Here is a 21331-nt window from a genome sequence, read left to right as displayed (position 1 = left end):
ACCACGCTACTTGAAAGGTTCATCTTGGATGGGTAGGTAGGGTTGAGATGAACCCTGTGGAAACATCCTCCCTGCTCAGTCCTGCAGAACAAGCTGGGCCTAAGAGCTTGGTTTGGGTTTTGCTTTTATTTGCTTTTATTGAGGTCCTGTCTTTCTTAATTTGCCTAATTATATTGTAAATTGTTTTGTTTAGCTTTACATATTATTGGAATGTTTATCAGTGCTCACTGTTGCACTATGTTTGGGATTTTATTGAATGCAAACCATTCAGAGAGCCAACAAGGCTGAGTGACTGGCATACACAATTTTCAATAAATATAAATAAATAAGAGGAAGTCTGCAAATGCTTGCAGAGCCCTGGCTGTGCAATCGGCCACCTTCCTCATCAGCCGGGGCTCTGGACTGCTGAGAAGCAGACTGGAGTCGAGGGAGCCAAACCCAGGCAATCCCAAAGCTTCCCACCCTCAAGCAGAGTTCTCACACATTCCTACATGCAAGCGAATCTCTCTGCTCTTTGTGCAAACAGACGCTTTACAAGCAGGCTGCGTTTCACCTGTTCTAATTCTTCTCACTTAGGAAATGGTAAGTGAACAAAACTCTTTGCGGTGATGCAGACAAAACATTCCAGCAGATGTGGAAATGCTAACAGGCGGGAAATTCTTGGGGATTACAGTAAACTTTACCGCAATTGATGTACAGAAGCTGTTGGCCTTTGTATATTATTACAGTTTAATGATAGCAGCTTAAAAACAAACAAACAAACAAACAAACCTCTTCATAAGATTTACATTAAGTGCAATTATACTGCCGGGCCCCTTGAAGAAACTTTGCCTGGCCTCACCCCAGATGCCCACACATTAGGGACCAGGGAAGCCAAACAGTCTTGCGAGGTCCCATTGATCCTTTAGTTGCCCGAAGGGGGCTTACTTTGGTTTGGGACGCTGTTGGCTTAAAGGAAAAGTACGGGGCTAGAAACAATGGGAAGGGATCCGGCTGAAATGAACCCAATGCTCTCCAGTCAAGTTTTAAAAGGAAAAAAGCAAAGGAAAAGGCCTCAGTGTTTTCACAGCAGAAGCTGCCTTGTGTGGCTTGACCGGGTATTACTGGCCGTGTCAACACCTTCTATTCCCACAACAGTTTAACACATATGGTGCACATTGGTGTCTTGCACCAGTACGGAGTTGGACCCGCTGGCCTTCTTGGCCCCTTCCAACTCTACTATTCTGTGATTCTATGAAGAACATGTTTGTGTTAAAATAATGATGATCACAACATTGATGCTCATGATGCAAAATATTAATGCTAAGAGAAGCATACATGTGAAGCTTTAAAAAATAGAAACAGAAAAGGAATGATGTGGCAGTGCTGAAGTTTGATTAGGGATGGGTGAAAAAATAGATGTATTTCCTTACAGACATACTGATTGTGTCGTTCCTCACACAAAAACAATAATGCTGGTTTGATGCCTAAAATCTATATTTTGCAAAGTCTGCAGTGCAAACTGCAGTTCACAAACGACTTTATTCAATGGAAAAAACATGTTTGAAAACATGTGCACAAAGGCATGTGCATGTGAAGACGGCATTCAAAATGGGCTTGTGATGAGAAATGGACACACACAAGCCAGGCGCTTTGGACAGTTTGGTGTGGAAATGGGCACAAGCTGAGCTGTGGAAGGAGGACAGCCTGGGCCAAGCTGAGCTTTGAGCTTTGCCCATGCCTACAGTTGATCCAAGAATGCGCTTTCCTGCCATTTCAGCAGCGAGGCTGGGAGAACGCTCGCTCGCTCGCTGCCCTTTCTCCTTCTTCACCCTGCCTTCTCCTGGGGTCTGGATTGGGCTTATTCACACACCCGCACAGGCCTTGTTGGCAAAGTCTACGATTCTGTCCAGCACCTTCACTCCTAAATAAACATCACAAGATGCATTTAAATAAACTGTGGGCTGTGCCATCCAAAGTGGGTGCCCAGCACCCTTCCAGACTTAGGAGCAGCCCATCGAGCACAGAAGGTGCCTGGCTGCGAAAGCTGGCTCCATGCTTCCCCAGGCCTGCAAAGCTTACATGGCTGGTTTCGGCCCCCTGCCCTGGAGTGGATGGGCCCAGGTGCCGCCAAGACACGCTGTGCCCCGGCAGAGATCACAGGCCCAGCTCAAGCACTGGAGCATGTCCCTGAGGAGGGCACTGGCATTCTGACCTCTCCTATAGATGGCCAGATGGCGTCTGGCACACCTGCAACAGCATCTTGGATACATTCAGCCGCACATTTCTTTATCCCTGTCATGGCCACGCCTTTCTGCTCTACAAGGATCCGCCAATTAAAAACATAAATTTATTATTCTTATGAGCAACAACACAGTTCAATGCATCTAACAATGCCAACAAGAATCACAAGGGCATGAAAGTGACCAAAGCAGGCCAGGTGAAATGAACACAGAAGACAGAGGGATGATAAGGATGCAGGGCAGTCAAACGGCAGGATAAAATGCTGGAACGGTATTTGCTATTTTCCTAAAGCATAAAGGGGAGGGAGCCCATGAAATCTTTCCAGAGAGGGAATTCCAGAACTGGGGTGCCACAACCGAAAAGGCCATGTCTTGCATCCCAGCCCTATTAATTTATTTATTTAAAGTTTTTGTATGCCGCCCCTTGCTATATAACCTCGGGGCGGCTTCCTATCTCGGAAGGTGGTAGGATGCAAAACAAGGGCTGGTGAACACACTTGGAATGTTGAAGGAGGTCCATGGGCACCATCACAAAATGGAAGCTTGCCCATTCATAAAATAGGTGCTGTGGCAGAAGGAAAATTAGTAAGACTCAGAGAAAAGGAACTTGCCCAGGAAGTAGCTTATTTACATGCAAAGCTGAGCTGCAAACACAAACCGTCCTTCTGATGCCCTGGTGGGGCAGGCAGGAAGTTCTTGGACAAGTTTTTTTAAATTATGAAAATAAAATAAAAAACAGGACAAATAAGGAATCTGATGGGCACAAGAGAAGCATCTGTGGGTACCATCTTAAAGGTGCCAGGTTTAAGAGGCTTATTTCTACATTTGCACTTTTCAGGGCATGTGTGGATAGAAGAAGGCTTTTTCCTTGTCTCAGAAAGGATGCAAACTGCATCCTCACGTGACCTGAGCAATTCTTCAGAGAATCTGAATAGGGTTTGGATCTATAAGCCTCCCATGATGGCAAATGGAATTTCTCTGTTTAGGCTGCAAGTCTAGATTTTCGTTTTGGTGTTTCAGAAATTCACCCCTTCGCATGCCAATACGTGTGTTTAGCCACACTCGGTTTCCTGTCCCTCCCCCCAGGTCACTTTTTCCCCAGCTCCTTCGAAGTGGGGGATAGAGTAGGAGGCAGTCTTCCAGCAGCCCTCCAAAGAGAGGACTGCCCCCGGCAAAAGAGGACAAATGGGCACCCTGCATCGTCCCCCGTACAGTTCCCATAATCCCACGGCCTGCACTTCCTGAGCTCCATTTCCCCTCTCACGATAAGATAAGAGCATGAACCGGCAGCCTCAGCTCGCCTTTGGGCTCAAGGAGAGACACGAGGCCAAGAACGCCGTGCTGAACACGGTGAACAAGGAAGCCAAGCTTTGCCTGAACACTCTGCCCCCTCCCAGAGGTTGTGGAGCTGCGCAAGAGCATGCTTGGGCCACAATCCCCAAACATTAAGCATTCTATGAAACTAGCTGTGTGAAGAAATGTCAGGGCGCTTCCAAAAACTGCAGCCCCATGTGGCTGCACCACCACCACCACCATCATTTTATTTATTTATTTATTATTTATTAAAACATTTTTATGCCGCCCCATTCGCCGAAGCCTCGGGGCGGCTTACAACACTAATCAAATGTATTTACATCCCACCTATGCCCAGTGACTGGGACTCATCCCTCACTCCGCAGGTCCTCACGAGGTTACAGAGTCACAATGCAGGACCAGTTGTAATGTTTATTCAAAGGCATGTGGCTAATGCAAATACAGGAAACTGGGCTCTATTTGCCATGAATATGAACTGCTTGACCTGAAGAAGGGGAACTGAAAAGAGAGCTGATCTGATACTCAGTGAAGGTCATTGGGAGGGCTGATGAATGGGAATCAGTGAATAATATTATTTGAAATATAGCCTAAGATGCAGGAGATGATCATTAGATAAAGAAAAATGATTTTAAATGAACTGAGTTCAAGCTTTGTTTAAGTTGCTAAGTTGACTTTGACTGCATAAGATGGGGAAGAAATTTAATCATACCAGCCCCAAAGAAAGCGTTGCTGAAATACTCGTTGAAAGCATTTTTGGCTCTTCATCTGGTACAATGCAAAGCAGCCCTCCTCACCTTGATGCCCTCCAACAGCAACCCCATCGGCTCCAGAGTGGCTTAAATGCTGCGAGTTACAGTCCAAAACATCTGGAGAGGAGCTGGTTGGGGCGGCTGATCAAGCTTGTCCTGGCCCAGCCTTGAGCTTGGAAGCGGTGGGGGAGGCGGTCACGCAGGCCAACTCCATGGCTGTTGTGCCCCGGCTGGTGAATGGCCCTTGGCACAGTGCCTGGAGCTCCCCTGCTCTGCAGGACCCACAAGCGCCGTGGGAGCGGCTGGATGTTCCTTGCTCCTGGTCCCTGCCGTGTGCAAGGGTCAAGCTGGGCAGGAAGCCACGGAGGGGAGCAGCAGCAGCCGCCATTTAGCCAAGGGGGCTGGCTTGGCTCTTTGGGCATCTCCCTGCAGGGAGGACCAGAGCAGAGCCCTCCTTCGCCTCCCACTTTCACGACTGCAGGGGGCGCCCTGCAGGGCCACTGAATCGCGGGTCCTGCCCTGTGGTTCAGGCAGGCCAGATGCTGAGAGGTCATGGAGCCAAGCTTGAGGCAGAAACCCTCTTGCTAGTGGGCCCCCAGAGAATGGCTGCAACAGGCCTCTTCGCTAATCAGGCTGCTGGGCCAGAGCACTGCGCTGCGCTGTGCTGTTCAGTCGCAAAGTTGCACCCAACTCTTTGCCACCCCCTGGACAGCATTCATCCTGCTCTCCTGTCCTCCGCCATCCCCTGGTCCACCCAAGCCCACACCCACCGCCCCAGGGACCGCATCCAGCCGCCTCGACCTCTTCCATCCCCTTCTCCTTTTGCCATCAGTCTGACACTCTTCCTCCGCACTCTTCCTCCACTCCCTCTGTCAGGGGCCACACCTTCCACACACACCTCTCGCCTTTCGTGTGCCACCAGATTTGGTCCAGGAAGCCAGAACAGGTGCTTCCAGCTCGTAGCTAGAAGAATCCAGGCTTTTCTGGTACAGAATCCAGACTTGACTTCTAAAGCTCCGCACACAAATTTCTACTCATTTCCTAGACCTGAAATGTGAGTGTGGAGCAGCTCACACAATGCATCACCTTTCCTTTAAACTAATGCCTCCCTTTCCATTCACTTCCAATCATGTTTCACTTGCTGTGCATTTGGAAGTGTGGATTTTAAAATATTATCTGAATTCATCTCTGGAGAGAACTGTGATTCCTGAGCGTGGTACCATGCTTCTTACAAACTGAATCACTTAACAGTTGGCGCTTTGTTGCCAGGATGTGTTGTGCATTGGCAGGTTTAATTCAGAGTGACGAAAGGTAGGGAGGACACCTCGCCGAACCAGAGCTGCTGAAAGCTTTCTTTGGACCGCTTTATTTTTTGGTTCCAAACAGCTATGGCTGACTCAAGCCTGGGGGATGCCAGGATGATACATCTGCCACACAGCGACACACCAAGAGGTTCTGCTGCAGGGGGCAACGCTGGGGCAAGCAAAACCGAGTAAAAAATGGGATCATGGCATCTGAAACTACCTCCTCCGCATTTTGGCTGAAAATAGGGTCTTATAAATTACTTCTGAATGCCATGATGCTCATGATTAATGGGCAAGGTGTAGGCCAACCTAGTGCCCTCAGATAAGTTGAACTACCACTCCCATCATTCCCAGCCAGCATTGCCAATGGGCCATCCCATGAGACCACTAGGGATGGGAAAGAAATCAGATTGGTTTGTATCGGAGGCAGAGTTAAGAGGTGCCCCACACGGGCTGGAGCTCCAAACTGCCCCATCCTGTGGGCCATGGGCACCTCCTGAAGAAAAGGAAGAGCGGTCCTGGGCTATGTTGCATCTGATCACCCCGGGCTAGCTGGCTTTTTGCCACATGCGCTTTACTTCCTGCACCCCCTCCACAATCTTTCTGTCTGAAATCACATACTCTCTTTTCCCTGTCCATACGTCTTAAAAAACAAACAAAAACAAATGGAGTATTCTCAGAAAACAGGGTCCTTTAAAGACAAACACGCTGAGATCTTGGAGCACAGGTAAATTAGCATTGGTGCACCCCTTGCAAACTTTTAAAGTTCTGAAAGACTGAAATGAGCTGCTATTATCATTATTACTTCCTGTAGCCGAACTCTCTGGGCAGTTTACAACATTAAGTCCCCCATCCAGATTGCAACCAGGCCTCACCATGCTTAGCCTCCAAGATTAGACAGGATCAGGCACTTCAGGCTATACGGAAACTAGACTTAGGACTCAGAAACAAGGTGAATTGGCAATATTGCCACCAAGGCTTCTGGTTCTTCAGGTACTGCTAGTATGTGCTACCATTGCAAATTTTAAAGACCATGACAAAGAAGGACTGGTCATAAGCACTGAACTCCATCCTGTTGCCTCCTGCCCACTTCCAAAGGGTCTGGACAGACGATGGAAGTGGGCAGGAGACAACAGGGTGGCGTTCAATGTGGATAAGTGCCAGGTCTTGCACTTGGGGCATAGGAATAGGTGTCATAAGTACAGGTTAGGGGACAAGTGGCTGGAGAGCAGCACTTGTGAAAGGGACCTCGGGGTGCTGGTCGACTGCAGGCTAAACGTGAGTCAGCAGTGTGATGCGGTGGTCAAGAGGGTGAATGCCACCCTTGGCTGCATAGCCAGAAGTGTGGCTTCTAGATCGAGAGAGGTATTACTATCACTCTATACGATTCTGGTGCGTCCGCAACTGGAGTATTGTGCTCAGTTCTGGGCCCCTCATTACAGGAAGGATATAGCCAGGTTAGAGTCAGTGCAGCGTAGGGCCACAAGGTTGGTGGCCGGTTTGCAGGGGATGGGGTATGAGGCGAGACTGAGGGAACTGGGTCTCTTCAGCCTGGAGAAGAGGAGACTCAGAGGGGATCTGTTGGCAACATGCAGGTATGTGAGGGGATGTCACATGGAGATGGGTAGAGACCTGTTCTCCCCTGCAGAGGAAGGCAGAACGCACTCCAACGGAGCAAAGCTCAGGAAACCAAGGTTCAATTTGGATGCCAGGAAGCACTTCCTGACAGTCAGGACCCCGAGGGTGTGGAATGGGCTTCCACGAGAGGTCATTGAGGCCCCATTGGTGAGGGTGTTCAAGGTTAGGCTGGACGTGCACATGGTGGGCATGTCATGAGCGGAGCCGGCTGGAGCCAGGGGTCAGACTAGATGGACTGGGAGGCCCCTTCTGACTCGCTCTGTTTCTATAAAGTGGGGCAGCTTTTTGCATTTCATGCTGATAGGACAGAAAGCAAAACCCATCTGCTCTTTGCTGAGCTTTCCCTTGTTACCAGCACTTTTCTGCTTCACCACAAAGCCAGTTATGCCCTTGTTCTCTCCAGAGTACTACAAAATATATCAGGTTGACAGCAGCTGAGAAATGTTATGAGACCTGTGGTGGAAAAGTGAGGGGAAAAGGAAGGTTTCTTATTTTTTCCACAAGTTCCCACAAAAAGGTGAAGTTGCTGTATTTACTGCTAGAATTCCCACTAGAAGCACCCTTAAAGGCGCAGTAAAGAAGCTGCAGAGGAAGGTTGCCAGGTTGTGCAAAAAGACTTGCAAATGCTCTCAGACTTCACCTCAGCTCAGCTCGTTTCCTAAGCCAGGGCCAAGCACAAGAAAACAGTTTGGTGAAATGGATTCTACAGGAATGTCACAACCCCAGTCCAGACCTGGTTGTGGATTTTCTGCATGAAATCCTTGATTTCCTGAAATCACACTGGGACTCTACACTCTGTTCCAAGGCTTCCATGCTTCCTTGCAGCCTCTCCAGGTGGCTGGCCCCAGGATTGCCATCACCATTGTTGGAACAGAAACACCATAGAGTCCTGTGGAAAGACTGGTTATAGAAGTGGCCACTCTGCCACCTCTTCTCTGCTACACTCAGGGGCCTAGCAGTAGATGCATCATCACCTACTAATCCTATTGGCTGAGTGATGTGCCTGCCTCCCGCCCATTTTTGCTGTGATCTGCCCTTCTCCCACTGTGTATTTACCTGCAAAGGGGTTTATTATGATTTAATGAACAGTTCTTTGAGGGCTGAAGTGGCTAGGAAGTGCTGCAGGGTCACTCAAGAGGGAGAACCTGCCTGCAAACCTCGACAGACCAGTGAGGACGAAGCTGCTGATGTCCAAATGCAGCACTAGCAGAAGCAAGGAGTTCCCACTTGCAGGGCTGCCAGAAGGCCTGGTGTGAGTCGGAGGATGGAGTGGGGAGTGCAGAAGCCCCGTTCCCATGGGAACCAGGTGTCCATACCTGTTAAGCACACAGCTGCTAGCATCTGACCAGGTACAGATCTTGTATGCAGAAGAACACATCATTTTGTGAGTGGGATGCCACTGCATGATGCAGCCAAGCTCAGACATTTCCTAACAAATTACCTTATACTGAACTGTAAACCTCTTGTACTTCATAAATCAATGCCAAACGAGGAAAATGTAGGGCACCTTAGCTGGGCCCAGGCACTCTGTTCTCCCATTACGAGGCATCTGACCTCATTGCTAGAAGACTAACTGCCGAGCCACTCCGCCAGCCGCCGGTGCACGGAACAGGTGGCACGGCCAGCTCACAGGAGGGTTCCTCTAGCAAACCAGCACGGTTCAGGTGCTTCATCAGGAAATGCAGGAAAAGGTCAACATGGAGCATCACTGCTGGTCCCAGGAAGTCCATCTTCCCCCTCTGGACCTGGGCCTGGAAGGCTGGAGAAAACTCTTGGTGCATGGAGGGCAGGTTGGAAGCAAGTACAGCCTCTGAAAGTCCCCCGCAGGAGATGACCTCAAACCAGCAGGACTTCTGGTACTTGGCTATTCAGATCCTGATGGCCTGCTCTTAATTTTCATCTATCTAGCTCTAAGGACAATTAGGCAGTGGTTGAACACAGCTTTAGCAAAAGAGAGTTCCAGCACAAATCCAGGCTTATTCTGGAACCTCTTTTGCTCATGCTTTGAATACACGAAAGAAAAATCAGTCCAGAGGTTGTTCTGAAAGAGATCCATAGCTAATGACGGGAGCCCAGAGGATGGCATGTTCTGGACGAAGAACACCAAAGTGGCTCTCATAGTTCCATTCCGCTTTATGATTAACCTACTTTAGCTACTCTCAGAACGTCGCTTCTTTTAAAAGGTTTTCTAGCTAGTATCTTAGGCAATGTAATGGAAACAGCTCCTTTAGGGATGCTTTATTTATTTCTCTGGTGCTAAAAGGAAGGCTTCCAAAGTGTGTCAGCTCACTAAGACCATGCACAGACAGAAGGAAAAACGATGTGAATGGGGCAGCAAAGAAGGAGCAGCTGGGCTGAAAAACAATTTTAGGAGAGGAAGAACCAAAAGTTGCTGCTTCCATCCCCTTCCTCGGCTCCAGTCTGCAGGGGTGGCTATTGCCAAAGAATGGGAGAAGCACGTTTCCATTTCCCCCACTTAATGAGCACTTGAGATATTAAGGTGCAGCCTGCATTAAAGCTGAGAGAACCCTACTGCTCCTTGTCCACAGAGGGATTTACCCCCAAGCAACTGGGCACAGGAGGGCCTCGTGAGATCTTGTTCCACTGGGTCTCTCAGAGCTCCTAACCTGAAATCTGCCAGGTGAACAGCCAAAGGGCAACAAATGAGGAGGCTACATATGCAGCCAGCTAAATGCACTCCATGCACAATCCGAGACACATGGTGACAAAAAGGTGCGCGACTCCCTGCTGCAGCCTGTGAAATGTGCAGCGAGCATCCCTGCTCCTCCACCGGCCCCCGCCGCCCCCACGTCCCAGGCCTCAGGGCAGTACTCGCCTTCCGGGGCCATTAGAACAAATGCTCCCACTGCCAGCCCTGACTTAGGAAGCACGAGGCATTTGCAGCGCTTCTTTAAAAGGGAGAGGAACTGTCCTCAGACTCTACCAGGAACACGGTGGAAGTTGCTTTTGTTTCCCTGTCGCTAAATACATTTACTTGGGAATAAGCACCATTTTGCTGCAGAAAAAGACCGTGCTTTTTTAAAGTCATAAAATGAAATGATCTATGAGAGTCTCTTTAACCATGTGCAGCCCTAGGTGGCCACTGTCTGTCTAGGGACGAGTGAAGAATCCCCTTTTGGTGGGAAATCCATTGGATTCCCTGCTCTCAGCTTCCTGGACTCCGCCCTGCCTTGCAAGAAACCAAGTGCACCCAGCGCCTGGGGTGGGGGGCTGCCAGGACTGAGCCCCACATCTGCCCAAGCTGTGCCATTATTCTGTGTTTGTCACCGCCGTCAGCAACAGCAGCGAGTGGGGAAGAAGCCTGGGCACAGGGAAAGGTGGCCGCGACTCTCCTCTCTTTCACATCCTGCAGCCCCTCGCACAACTTCCTGCACTTCCTCTCAGCCCGGCTCAGGCTACAGGACCAGGCTGTGCATGAGAGGAAGTCCGTGGATTCTGGGGGGATGGATTCCCCAAAGGGGTCATCCCTGCCCTAATGCTGGCTAACCTCCTTTTAAAGAATAGGGCGAAGGACAGAGCACTGGAGCAGGCGGTGGAGGTCCGGGGGGGTTCCCAGGTGCTGACACGGCTGTGTTCCCTGCCCCCCCACCTGTCCCTCTGTGTGGGTCAGTTTGGCACACATCCGCCCTGTGAAGTCCTGGCCTTGGGTCCAGCCCTTCACCTGCTGCCCAGGCATTGTTTGCCTCCATGCGCTCAGGCAAAGCCCTTTAACAGGGCCTGTGGAATTGTCAGATCCTGCAAAGGCGGGGTTTGTCTGGGCAATCTAGTCACTGTTCCGTCCTTCTCGGTTTTCAATATGTTAGTGGAATTGCAGAAGTTCCTTGAGAACAGACAAGAGATATTGTGACAACTATGCCCTATGGGAGAAGCCCCGTCACTATTTCTTTCCAACAGAGACAATTGCACCCGTATAACAGGAAGGCAATTAAAGCTGAGAATCTGCCTCAGGGAAAATTAATGAGGAATGTTGGTCTGCTCTGATACAGCAGGCTCTGATTTATTTTCACTGAATTTGTCTGTCCTGCCTCCACAGCTTTGCTCTGGGAAGCAGACAATTCCCCCAGGATCAGCTGCTGTGAATTTGTATGAGATCTGCCTTGAAGGCTTGAGTGGATTGGGCTAAACACAATTTGTCTGCATTTTCCTCAGGGGAAAGCCAGTGCTCTGGTTTGCAAGGTGGCCTGCTGAGAAAAGGAAGTGGCCCGAGCAGGAAAGAATCAGAAGAATTTAGGGAAAAATATCTATCCACAGCTGAATCCCTTTTTGGACCATCACCTAAGGTAAAGTGTAACCTATAAATTTCATAAAGGAGTCGTTTATTATTACATTTCTATACTGCCCATAGCCAACACTTTCTGGGTGGTGAACAATATTTAAGTCCCCCATCCAGATTTCAACCAGACCTGTTTCGGCTTAGCTTCACAAGATTAGGCAGGATCAGGCACTTCAGGCTATACAGAAGCTATAGCCTTTCCTTATTTAATTTCCTTTCAAATTTATGCTTTTGAACAGATGCAAGGGGAAGAGAAAATGCATCTCCCCATCTTCTGAAGGACACCTGCCTAGCTTACCAAGAACTCTATGATGCAAGTGTTAGGCACCCTAGAATCTTAAAGCTATTACTCCCAGTTTCCTGTGGGAGAGAAAGTGCGAGGGCTGGACATCGTAAATCAGTATGGAAAGGAGCTAAACTCTTCCGCTTCCATGAAAAGAGGCTCAAAACCATGGAGAGTTCCTGAAAGGTCCAGAGTGACTACGCTGCTCCACTGATCTGGGAAGAACCTCCTCCACCGGCCCTTGTGTCATTTCAATAGGAAGGGTAATGACTCATTTAGGACCCGCCCGGATGGGTTTCCCTTTGACCGCAGCCCTACTATGTTAGCCCTTTTCAAGCGTTCTGCCCTCAAGTCCCATTGTATGAGGAGGAACATGGGAAGGCCCCCGTTGACCCTCGCCTTCATGGGCCCATGTGGATTTGCTGGTTTTTGGCTTTTCTCCATTCGTCAGTCTTTTCCCCATTTCCATTTCTCTTGGACTTTAAGAATTTCTCCAGTCTTTGTTTCAGTTCATTCCCTACCTTTAGAATATCTTTAAAACTTTGCATAACATTATAAGCACTTTACACACATGTCTAATACATGTATTTTTGTATGCATCTTGCTTAATATACCTATTTTTTCCAAGTAACTGCCCTAATATAATGCATTTTAAACGGCTATTTCACCCACTATTTGAATTCAGGTGCACATTCCTTTGATCAGAGAAACCACTGCAAACTTTGCAGAATCATAAACTCAAATAGAAAACTGAGATTCGGTCCACAATGTAGTTTGGGAAAGTGCAAAATTGAGAAAATGCAAAATTAATTGATATTAATATGTGCAGTTAATGATTCCATTCACATCGGGGATGGGCAACATAATGTTCGATATCACTGAGGCTCACCAAATTCTTCCTCAGCACATGGTTTGCCTTGTTCACTCTCCCAAATGCTGGCATCATTTTTTCTGATCAGAAAGACATTCTGAATGTATTCTGTCCCATGTTCTGAGATTTCATCAATGCACAAGCAATGGCATTGAATTGTAATTTCCCCTAAAATAGGCACTTTTGCACGATTTTTTGCCTGCAATTTTAAAATGCTATCCCAGAGCCAGGGACAGACCCATGGATTGCTGTGTGGTCCAAGCCACCTGTTAGTCTGGGAAGCGAAAAGTGAGATGGGTTGGGCTAAAAGAAGAATGGAACCAGCCCTGTTGAAAGTCTGGGCTGAGAGCTACTTCCAGGGCAAAGGGGAAGAAATGCCAGCTCCTGGGTATCCTCAAGGGGGAGGTGTTGTCCTGCATGGTGAGCTGCCATCTTTGTTTCCTGAACGTCTTTGAGACCCGTTTGCAGCCCAGAGGCCCCGGGAAAGGAAGGGGGACAGAGGCTGCCCGCAACTGGGGGGGCCACAGAAGGTGTCAATGTCCAGAAAGAGGCAGACTCGGGGGGGGGGTGTAGGGGGCATCTTGCCAAAGAGCCCTCAAGCACCTGGAGCTAACATTGCTTTCTTTTCTAGCCATTCACAACAGCTATATCCCAAAGGAATTCTGGGAATGCAGAGCAAATGACTAAGCAGCCAGAATTTGGTCCCCAAAAGCATCTCGGGTATTGTTCAATTTTCCATTCAACTTCTGCTAGATTCTATATAAGATTTAAAATGCAGACAACCAATTAGTACTGGCTTTGGTTTAGACTTTTTCCCATCCCACATTCCTACCTCACTGAAGTTAAGAAGTTGAACTCCATGGCCAGGTGGAGTCCTGATGGCTTTTTAGATGTAGGGCAAAGTCAAATAGGGCTTTTCTGTGACAAGTATAGATACTGGGGCAGAGGATGGGTGCATAAGAAAGAGATAAAGACAAGGCGATGCAGACTTTTAAAAAAGTAAAAATGAAAAAATAAATTAAAAAACCCAAACACCCAGCCACAAAAGCTATTTCCATAAGCAGTACAAGAGGGCAGCTAAAGGGCTTCATCAAATCTGCCCACTCCTGGCTGGCTGAAAATGAGGATGTTTTCCACGCTACCAGCACAGCAGCTCAACACGCCAATAAAAATAATTGCTTCCCACCCCACATCCCGCCAAACTGCAACATTCACAAAGAAACCTGTGGCTGACCTTACCATTCATTACTGATCAAAATTTAGACCAGGCTGTGGTGAAGCTGAACACACACATGCACCCCCCCCCCCACTAAAGCACATGTGAGGGAAGAGGGAGATAATTGGACAATCATCTTTGGCAGTCTGTAATTTTGGTGCACACCTCAAGATGCTATTCCCATAGTGCCACCAGCGCATGTGGTATTTTGCATGGTAGGAAAGGAAAGGAAAGGAAAAAGGAAAGGAAAGGAAAGGAAAGGAAAGGAAAGGAAAGGAAAGGAATCACTTTCTCCCAAGAAGCTTATACCGACCAGAATTCTTATACCAGCAGGGCATGATCTGCAGGTCAGGGTATCATGTGCATGCACATTCTGGCAAATCTCAGGGGCACACAGGAAAGGCCAACTGTTTTGTGGGGGCTCACAGCTCAGAATCTGAGGAAGAGAGGATGGGCTGAAAGAGACCCAGCTGCAGCCCCAGGCCCTGGACCCGCCTGCGTCTGCAACGGGAGAGGTTAGTTCAAGGGCAACCGCGGGATGAGGAAGAGCTACAACCTCGGGCGCGGGGGGGGGGGGGGGGATTCAGAGATGGGGAGTCTAGCGGCTGGGGAATTCCAGCCTCCAAGGAGGTGGGCTGCAAGTCTGTCGTCATGGTCATAGGGTGGCCCAGTGGGAGGCCTCCAAGGGAGCAGCGCAGGTTCCACCGTGTCCCTCCCTCCAGGGACAGGCACAGGAAGATCCATGAGGGAAGCGCTGGGCAGAGAAGGCCAGAGAGGGTTCAACGTTTTGCGCTGTGTGTGCATAGAGACCTGTGCGCAAACCAAAGAGGCACCGGTGAGGCTGTTGCGGGTGGGAGGGAGAAGTATGGCTTTGGACCCAGAGCTGTGGGAGGCCCATGCAAAGCCCTGGCCAGGACTCCCTCGGGCCCCCACGCCTCCCACTGGATTCTCTCCGCTCTTCCCTCAGATATCGTCATAGTCAGCTCCTTCCCCGCGGGTGCTAGTAAAGAGGAAAAAGCTGCTCATGTACATAGATGGACATGCACACGGTGGGCATGTCATGAGTGGAGTCGGCTGGAGCCAGGGGTCAGACTAGATGGCCCGGGAGGACCCTTCTGACTTGCTGTGTCTGTTTCTATATACAGGCAGGCGTGAATCGGTGTGCAGCCCCCAAGCAGAGCACAATTGATGCCCTGGGCTCAGAAGGTTGTGCACGCCAACGGGGGCCCTCTGAGATGCTCCTACTTGGCTTCTCAAGCTTGCAAGGGATGGAGGTCGTCCGCTCCCACCCTCAGGCAGCCTAACAGGGGGACACTGCCATTCATCTGCAAGCCAAAGGGGCATCACAGCCACGTGAGTCTTCCTGTAGCTCAGACTGTGTTGGGAAAGGACACTTCCTTCCCTCCTGTTTCCCCATTTACCTGGCCCAGGTGATCTTAGCCACAGCAGCACCTCAAGCAAAACTGACCTTTTTTTTTTTGTTTTGCGAAATAGAAGGCCATTGTGCTGCATTGCTCCAAATAAGCTTCATTTTTTTAATGAAACTTTTTCATACCAACCCCCACCCCATCCTGCACACACACATACACACATACAACACACCCACACACAACACTAATGGAGAGCACCACACCCAAGAAACAGTTGGAGAATTTCTTCTGCCCCTGGAGAAATTTGATAAAATGTCCCCCACTCCCGATGTCTGAGAAAGAGAGTGGGGGTATAGAGGCACATAGGCATGAATGGACTGTAGCGACTAACACAACTGGATGCTTTTGATTCCATGCACTGTTTTGTTTTAATTTGGGTGTTACCCATCTTTGATGAACCTTTGATGTCCCACAAACTGCACTTTGCATACTCATTCTGTTGTATTCTCATTTTGTTCCTAGGATCATTTTATCCAGGAAGACGTGAATGGGAATTCTGTTATTTATTTATTTATTTGCTCTTGCAGGGATGAAACACAAGCTCAAATACAAAATTACAATTAAAGCATTAAAGGCAACGCATCCATAAAACAACAGTACCCATGCATTAAACTTTGGTTAAGCAAACAAGTTTGCTTAAAAGACAAATGCTTTCTGAATAATCTGAATTATCAGGCAGAGCTGATATGGAATCTGAGAGAGACTTACCTTGTGTTGTCAGAATCAATGGTATGGAAAAGCTTTTCCAGTTCTTCCTCATTAAGAGTTCCATCGGAAAAGAAGGCCTGGAATTCCTCCAAGGACAGCTTCCCATCATCTGTAAGCAATAAAGCAAAAGGGGTTGCAAAAAAATTCAGCACACATGCGAGACCATTAAGGACAAAAACACTGACCACGCAATACGACGAATTTGCTTGCAAGGAAGGGAAAGGCTAGGAACTGGAACCGGAACTGGAACCAGTGGTATAGCTGGGTCATTGTAACTCTGGGGCTGGGTCACAATCTTTGGCCAGCTGAATCGTCCGGAAGGCCTCAGGATTCTTCAGGGGCCCAGAACAAAGGCCAGGGCCCACCCCACTGGCTGCCCCCTCCAGTTTACACCTGGGTGTCAGAGAGGAAAAAGAGGGAAGCCAGGGAGTGCCGATGGGAAGGGGCTGCAGAGGTGAACTTATGCCAGCCCAAATTGGTGTCCCAGCCTCATTCCCTTATGTGGCCAAAAACCCCTGCCTAGAGAAAATACCTGGGCAATTAGCAGGCCAGCCACCGCTGTACCTCGCTCAGGGAAAAGGATGCATGCATCTCTCTGAGCTCGGGGGGGGGGGGGGGTCCGACCCTGGGGCAAGGTGCCTTCCATGCCCCCTCCTCAGGGATCCAAGCACCAGGGCATAGTGGAACCAGGGCCCACAGCGTTGTAGCTTTTTATTAGCAGGACTGATGCAATAATCTGCCAGCCCTCTGCCCCCCAGAATCTGCCGTGCTCTCTGGGAGGGGAGGAATGAATCCCCCCCATGTTGTCCATGTTGCCATACAGTATATTTTGGAGCGGTTTAGTCTTGAATGGTCACCTAATGAGAAGACCCTGATGCTGGGAACAATGGAAGGCAAACGGAGAAGGGGACAGCAGAGGCTGGGGTGGCTGGATGGGGCCACTGGGGTGGTGGGTGTGGGCTTGGGTGGACTCTGGGAATGGTGGAGGCCAGGAGACCCTGGAGGAGGGTTGTCCCTGGGGTCGTAGTGGGTCGGGCACAACGTTGCGACTAAACAAGAAACGGTCTTGCATGGCCAATTAAGACCATTTGGCTTTACAAAAGAACTTGTTCCTCAGGCCGATGAAATTTCTGGGACTGGTTGGATATCTATGGATGGCAGTGGCTGCAACATCGGTGGAACAGTGAATCTGCTAACTAGAAAATTAGGAGTATCCATGGTGATGAACATATTTTGGGAATGCGGTTCAGCTACTTCACAGCAGCTAGACTGCCCAGTGACATCGGCGCCATCGGCCACCTCAGGATTTGACAGACTGGATCAATGCAGCCAGTGATCCTGGCCTCTTCCTGGCCTCTCCAATGGGGACTGCCTGGGTGAGCGCTTGCATTTCAAACTATACCACTGCACATGTGTACACCCCACTCTCGAAAGCATACAGCTAGTGTGTCTCTTGTCCTCTCCTACCGCCAATCTTCATGCACACCCGTGCACGCGTGCATGAACACTACATATCATTCTAGATTTTCCACAAGCTGAAACTGCCATAGCAACATTACTTGTTCATCCTGATCCCCCCACAACAACCCCCCTCTACATGAATTCCCCTCCCCTCCCCATGCACTTTTCTGTTAAAGTATTCAAGATTTTGTTTTTCTCCCAGGCAGGTGTTGTGACCTTCGTCTTAAAAAAATGAAGCATTGATATATATTCTCAAGACAGCAGCACTGAAAAGCATTAACATTGATTGCTTAAAAGCAAGTCTGTAAAATGATGGAGAAAACTTTTAAAAGTCGTTTAGAGGCCACGTTTTTCCATAGAATTAGAAAGAAGTGGTGCAGTTCAAATGCAAAGGAACTTTTAGTAGGGTTTGCTTGAAATTGTTTTGTAAAGCCAGACTAGAAAGTGAGAGGGCAAATTCTATCCTCATTCATAGACTGACTGGAATTGTTGATCACAACGAGGTAGACCAATTATAATTTGTTTAATCAGCTCAAGGTCACATTTCTCATTTGGAACTTGGCTTTGTGCATGAATTATCAGAACTGGAGAGAAAAGATATTCAAGGACTGTGATCCTATGCATACTTAGAAAAAGGGGTGCTGGGAATTGTACCCCTTCCTTCTTTCTAACTAGGCATGGGATCGTGAGCTAAGAAACTTATTCAGAGTCCGTTGAAAGGTCAAGCCAAGATTCTATGCCCTTCATGGACCTTGTTTTGGGCACGGAGTCCCCCCATTTCAGACTGCAGTTGGGGGGGGGAGGAGCCATCCCGTTGGTGGCTCTGGACACCATCCCTCAAAAAGGTCCACCACCACAAAACACCACGGACAGCTCCTATAAAGTTCAACATAACTGCTGCAGTGGAGAAGGTGTCACCAACTGGTGTTGTATTGACAAACCCTCCTGCACAGAGCAAATGGGAAATCAGAGAGAAAAATGTGGCCCTTCCTACTCTGGAGTCTGAAACAGGTCAGGAAACTGCCTGTCCTCAGCTGAAAGCTGCCCTGAAACACTTTGCCCCACTGGCCTTCATGAGCTACTGCACAGTGTCAGGATTCGTGCATTTTCACGTTTACTGGCAACCTCTTTGGCCCTCCATGGCAGAACTGAGCACATTTTTTTCTCCCACTTTTGGCTCCTGAGCAATGGCACACATGCATTCTCCATTTCCTTGCCCCTGAAGTATTCATCCTTGCCCGCAATTTTGCACTGGTCCCATGCTTGGTACGCCATGGTGTAGGGAGTCCCATGGGAGCCGTTTGCAAGGCAACATCAGAAACCTGAGCTAGCACTGGTGATGAAATTCAATTTGCACAAGGAGATTTCCTGTGCTGCTTTGCCCAAGCAAGCCTAGCATCTGACTGAGCAAGCACTATGGAACAAAATGCATATACTCACATCCAAATTGCTATTTCATTGTTCTTGTTTGTCTTTTGTAGTTCTTTGTCAATTCTCCTACTTGCATTGTTGGGAAGATGAACATTGTCTGGGAGAACTGGGGACAAGTGGAAAACTGTGTGGGGTCTAATTTCAGAATTGTTTTGTGAAAGGAAAATTTCTGGGTAAGGAAAATTTGGAGCTGAGGAGATCAGCCCATCCCCAGGATTCACTAACAATAGAAACTTGAGCTGGGGACAAGACTTAAACACCTTTACCGAACAGGTTCAACTTCATCACCAAACATAACTCCACATCTTATTAAAAGTTTGCATTCAGTGCAACACTGACCTTGTGGAAAGCTAATTTAAAACTTGTTCCTTTGAGCTATCTATAATTAAAAGAAAAAAAAAACCACCCCAAGATACAGCAGAATTAAGCTGTGTATTGAAAACGCACAATAGACAAGCAGGACTGTTAAGAAGCAGAGCATTTTGTGAGATAAGACTGGCCAATATCATGCTGGGAACACGGAAGTTATGATGAAAAGACCTGAAATACCCTTTCCTGCTAAAACGACTGGCTGAAGAGCTGTAATATCCTGCTAATCCAAGCAGTACAAGTTAAGATAAGTGATGCTGAATTTGGAAGGCTTTCTGTCCTGGGTGTCTTATCAGGAAGGGCATAAAAAGTAAAATTGAAGAAGCAGAAAGGTATGGATATGCCATGGGCAGGATAAGAACTTAAGCCTGCCTTGACTTAATTTGATCTCCCAAAGTTTTCTGATGAGTGATCCAAAGGGCTGTGCCAGATGCACAAAGACCTTACAGCCCTTTAGGTACACACCTAAAGGGACTGGAGATCCAAATGCATTTTAAAATGTAAAGCCTCACTCTGCTTGAATGGTCAAATAGATGGGCATGAAATGGAGGTAGCGACAGATTTTATTTTCCTGGGCTCCAAGATCACCGCAGAGGGGGGCTGCAGCCAAGAAATTAAAAGACGCTTGTTGCTGGGGAGGAAAGCTATGGCAAATCTAGACAGCGTACTAAACAGCAGAGACATCACTCTGCCGACAAAAGTGTGTACAGTCAAGGCTATGATTTTCCCAGTTGCCCAGTATTCCCAGGTGATCAAACCAGTCAGTCCTAGAGGAGATCAACCCTGACTGCTCTTTAGAAGGCCAGATCCTGAAGATGAAACTCAAATACTTTGGCCACCTAATGAGAAGGAAGGACTCCCTGGAGAAGAACCTGATGCTGGGAACGATTGACGGCAAAAGGAGAAGGGTTTCAACACTTCCAGTGTTGAGTTTGGTTCCTTGGGAACTGTGAGCATTCTGCCCATCTTCAGCACAGTTTGCCTTCAAAGTTATTTATTTATTTGTTTGTTTATTAAAAGCTTTTCTGCCCCCCCCCCCACTAGCATCCCAGGACAGCTTACAATAAAATGGGTAGAATAAAACAAAACACCACAGTATTCAACAATTGCAATACAAAAACCCCAGTTAAAATCAATTAAACATTAAAAGGACAGGAAAATAAAAAGGTTTCCACCTGACGCTGAAAAGAATATAATGTGGGCATCAGGCAGACCTCTCTGGGGAGTGTATTCCCCAGTTGGGCACCACCACAGAGAAGGCCCTTCCCTGAGTAGCCACCGTCCTGATCTCCTTCGAGGAGGGCTCCTGGAGCAGGGCCTCCGCCTCAGATCTCAAGGGGCAGGAGGGCACATCGGGGAGAAGGTGCGCCTTCAGGTATCCCGGACCCAAGCCCTTTAGGGCTTGATAGATCATCACCAGCACCTTAAATTGGGCCCAGCAGCCAGTGTAACCGACAGAGGACTGGCATTATATGTGGATACCTGCCAGTCCCCATTAAGTTGGGGACAAGAAAAACAACACTTGTATGGAAATTCATGAACATTCTTGAGACATTTCTCCCAAATCATGCACACCATTTTCCAAGCTGTTTTATGACTATGATGGATTACAAAGGTTATTTTCCTCAATATATGCATCATGCATGCCTTTTTTAATTGGAGGAGCCCATTCCAAAATTTGGAGATATGCAAATTAGGAAGGATATCTGAGTTTGGGTTTGACACTACAAAATGTTAACTGAAGAAATGGCCCATCCCTCACCCTAACCCATCCCTGCCTTCCATGGGAAATTGCCTCCAGGGTGGCCTTAAAGATCCAGGCCTAGGCAGAGATTTCCAGTTAATTCAGAAGAATCATGGCTGCCTGTGGGAGGGAACTGAGTTAAAATACAAGGACTGTTCCAAAAAAATACTGTTGCCGAGGACATTTCTTGATGAGGGAGTTTGCACGGCAAATGTCACGGAGAGCAGTCGGAAATGGTTTGTAATGCATGCAGAAGCTCACATCCAGCAGCAATTAAAGGAACAATCTCCACTCCCT

The 21331-nt window shown here is 48.3% G+C and overlaps 1 protein-coding gene across 1 annotated transcript in view; it reads right to left on the bottom strand.

Moving 5' to 3' along the window:
• NECAB2 (N-terminal EF-hand calcium binding protein 2) overlaps positions 1 to 21331 on the bottom strand; it is a 167818-nt gene that overhangs the window by 93595 nt on the left and 52892 nt on the right. The window contains exon 3 of the mRNA XM_044433909.1: positions 16030 to 16138. Coding sequence (XP_044289844.1) covers positions 16030 to 16138 — 109 coding nt within the window. The remainder of the gene's footprint in view (positions 1 to 16029; positions 16139 to 21331) is intronic.

This window comes from Varanus komodoensis, unplaced genomic scaffold, assembly GCF_004798865.1.
Source record: "Varanus komodoensis strain SLA01 unplaced genomic scaffold, ASM479886v1 scaffold27, whole genome shotgun sequence".
In the NCBI taxonomy this organism is placed as follows: Eukaryota; Metazoa; Chordata; class Lepidosauria; order Squamata; family Varanidae; genus Varanus; species Varanus komodoensis.
This window is presented reverse-complemented; position numbering and strand designations above follow the sequence as displayed.